The 3755-nt window shown below is 47.3% G+C and overlaps 1 protein-coding gene across 1 annotated transcript in view; it reads left to right on the top strand.

Annotated features, from left to right (window-relative positions):
* Window positions 1–1774: 1774 nt before the first annotated feature.
* The window catches only part of SPSB4 (splA/ryanodine receptor domain and SOCS box containing 4), a 129408-nt gene continuing 127427 nt past the window's right edge, over window positions 1775–3755 (top strand). Inside the window, exon 1 of the mRNA XM_006900338.1 lies at window positions 1775–2603. Within this exon, the coding sequence (XP_006900400.1) occupies window positions 1910–2603 (694 nt within the window). The 5' untranslated portion in view covers window positions 1775–1909. The remainder of the gene's footprint in view (window positions 2604–3755) is intronic.

The following is a 3755-nucleotide window of genomic DNA, read 5'->3' as shown; positions in this document are numbered from 1 at the left end:
CCAGTTTGAGTGACATGTGTATTCTATATGTTCTGAGCAACTTTGTCATCTGGGCCCCTTCAGCCTCACATGTGTTTATCCTCTTGGGGTGAAATGTGCATGAGTTCTCTTAGGCTGTATGTTCCTCATCAAGTCCCTTGACTTCTCAGGGCTCAGCCCTTACCTCTTAGATAAGATTGTCTATGATGGCTCTTAACTCTGAAGCCAGGTGGCCTTCGTTTGAATCTTGTCTCAACCACCTACTCACTATAAAGTCTTTAACTGATTACTTACTGTCTCAACTCTTCATTTTCTCATCTGCAAAATGATAATAATGTTGGGTTGGTTTTGTTGTTGTTGTTGTTGTTGTTGTGTGTCCCCCCCCCCCATCTTGGAAGAAGTGCAACCAGCTTGCACCTTAGCAGCAAAGAGGTGAAACTCCATACCTTGGGCATGTCGTTATGAAGCACCAGTCCTTGGTAAAAGATGTCGTACTGGGAAAGGTGGAGTGTCAGAAAGAGAAGACAACCCTCAAAAAGATAGATTGACCAAAACAACTATGAGATACCATCTCACCCCAGTCAGAATAGCAAAATTTAACAGAACAATTTAACAGCAAGCTACAAATGCTGGTGAGGTAGGGGAGAAACTGGAACCCTTTATTCACTGTTGGTGGGAGTGTAAAATGGTGCAACCACTTTGGAAGACGGTATGGCACTTTCTCCAAAAGTTGCAAATAGAGATACCATTTGACCCAGCAATTCCACTACTGAGAATATACCCCAAAGAGACCATAACTGACATCCAAGTAGAGATATGCATACCCATGTTTATCGTGGCTTTGTTCACAATAGCAAGGAGTTGCAAAAAACCTAAGTGCCCATCAACAAATGAATGGATAGAGAAGCTGTGGTATATTCACACAATGGAATACTATGCTGCATTGAAAAACAAGGAACTCATGCAATATTATTCAAAATGGGTGATCCTGGAGGACATTATGCTGAGTGAAGTATCTCAGTCACAAAAGGACAAATACTGCATGGTGCCACTGTTGTAAAACAGGACTGACCTTGAGGTTGCGGAGAGACTGAGAAAGATGGGATAAATAATGTGTACTGCATTGAAAAAGATGAGGGAGAAAACTATTTGAAAGGGATATGTGATTAGGTACTTTTGTCATGACAGGAGTCCAGAGCGAAGGCTGCATAGTGGAGTGGACCTTGGGGAGGGATTGTAAAATAATGAAAGAATTTTTCTTTTACTTTTCCAAGAGGATAGTGTACTGGTGGGGGGAGGGTTGGGAGGGGAGAAAAGTGCAACAATGAATGAATGGAAATCCAAAGTCTCTGTGAGTTTTCATTGAAATTAATAATAAATTTAAAAAAATAATGATAGATTGACATGGTGACCACCACAGTGGGCTTGAACATGTCAGAGGACGTTGAGACGAAGCAGACCAGGGCAAGGTTCAGGCCTGTTGTTCACAGGATTGCTGTGAGCTGGAGTGAACTTGTTCATACATAATGACAACAACAACAACTTTTAGAAAGGCCCAGAGAATTTAGTGATCTCATAAATGTAAGTTGCTTAGAACAGTTTCTTGCTTATGGTAAACGCTAGATAAGTACCAAATGTTTTATTAATTGTTAATATTATTATTATTAATGCATGCAACGGGCTCTGCTGGTGCATGAGTACAAATAGAGGGGTGGGTACCAATGGAGGGATGAGTACTTCCTTACTGCTGCTCCTGCTGCTATAAAGCGTGTCATTTGCTTCTTTTCAGGAGCTTGTACCCCTACCCCAGCCTGGTAGGGGTCGTGGAGTTGTACGATCCAGAAGCCCAGTGGCCTCTCCCTGGCTGCAAGGAGTTGAGACCCCCATAAGGTAGGAGTGGCCTGCAGCGGTCCCTTCTCCCCCGCGAACCATGGGCCAGAAGCTGTCTGGGAGTCTCAAGTCGGTGGAGGTGCGTGAGGCTGCTCTGCGGCCGGCCAAGCGGGAGCTGAGTGGGACTGAGCCCGGGCAGCCGGTGAGGCTTGACCAGCTCTTAGACATGCCGGCCGTGGGGCTGGCGGTGCAGCTGCGGCACGCGTGGAACCCCGAGGACCGCTCGCTCAATGTCTTCGTCAAGGACGATGACCGGCTCACCTTCCACCGGCACCCGGTGGCGCAGAGCACCGACGGCATCCGTGGCAAGGTGGGCCACACGCGTGGGCTGCACGCCTGGCAGATCCACTGGCCCGCCCGGCAGCGGGGCACCCACGCTGTGGTCGGTGTGGCCACGGCTCGCGCGCCCCTGCACTCGGTGGGGTACACAGCGCTGGTCGGCAGTGATGCTGAGTCCTGGGGCTGGGACCTAGGGCGCAGTCGCCTCTACCATGATGGCAAGAACCAGCCAGGTGTGGCCTACCCCGCCTTTCTGAGGCCCGAGGAGGCCTTTGCTCTGCCTGACTCGCTGCTCGTGGTGCTGGACATGGATGAAGGCACGCTCAGCTTCGTGGTGGATGGCCAGTACTTGGGGGTGGCCTTCCGTGGCCTGAAGGGTAAGAAGCTCTACCCGGTGGTGAGTGCTGTGTGGGGCCACTGTGAAGTCACCATGCGTTACATCAACGGCCTGGACCGTAAGTACAGCTGGTGCTGGGGCAGGGGTGTCGCCGAGGCTGGGAGTCCACTGCAGAAGCGGGAGAGTGGTACAGCAATGTTTACAGCAGCATTATTCACCATCGCAAGAACATGGAAACAGCCCAGATGTCCAAATACAAACGAATGGATCAGAAATTATGTTACAGTCACATAATGGAATACTATGCAGCACACAGGAGCAATAACTTAGTAACGTATTACCTAACTTGGGAGGGACTGGAGAGCATTATGCTCAGTCCCATAAGAATAAATATTGTATAAAACCGTTATTGTAGAATGAGTATAAGGATCCAGTAAGGTGGGAGAGGCTGGAAGCAGAGGGATGTGGATGTGTAGGGAGATGGGGGGGAAGGGGGTAATTAATCATTGGGTTGTATAATTTGATGGATGGGAGAATGAGGGAAATTGAAAGAACTGGTTCAAATTTGTCTTTGAATTTTTAAAATATACTACTGAAGGGTGGGGGAGGGGAAGAAGTGGGAGAGTAAGCAGGTGAGGCTCTAATTCCTCCTCCTCCTCCTTCAGCACCTGGGATGTAAAAGGCTGGTTAACACCTGGATTCCAAGGTCAGGACTCTGGCATTTAATTCTGACACTTCTCTCTCACTTTCTGATCTTGAGCAAGTTCTTTTTATCTCATGGTTGTGAAAATACAACACACTTAGCCAATGTAGCATTTTTCATGTGTGACTTTGTGATCTCTATTATGTTATTCATGTTGTGTAGCCTTCGCCATAATTGTTGCCAAATTTCTCATGATCCCCACAAACCCATTTCCTAAACAATGGCTCCTCTTTATCCCCTCCTTCTTGCCCTTGGTACCCATGAATTAAACTCCGTTCTTTCTATTTTTCTGTATTCTAGAAAGATTCTCTAAGTGAGAACATGCATTATTTGTCCTTTTGTGATTAACTTTCTGTCACTTAGCATGGATTCAGAGTTCATCCATGTCATAGTATGTATCAGAACCGCATTTTTCTTTAGGGCAGGGTAATATCAATTGTAGGGAGCTCTGGTAGCCTAGTGGGAAGAAGCTGTGCTGCAATCCCAAAGGCACGTGGTTCAAATCCACCAGCTGCTCTGTGGGCTGTTTACTCCTATGTGATTAACTGCCTCTGAAAACCTGCTGGA

The sequence above is a fragment of the Elephantulus edwardii genome, unplaced genomic scaffold, assembly GCF_000299155.1.
Source record: "Elephantulus edwardii isolate Elephantulus edwardi_28Jun2011 unplaced genomic scaffold, EleEdw1.0 scaffold00281, whole genome shotgun sequence".
Taxonomy (NCBI): Eukaryota; Metazoa; Chordata; class Mammalia; order Macroscelidea; family Macroscelididae; genus Elephantulus; species Elephantulus edwardii.
Note: the sequence above shows the minus strand (reverse complement) of the source record. Positions and strands in the feature narration are given on the sequence as shown.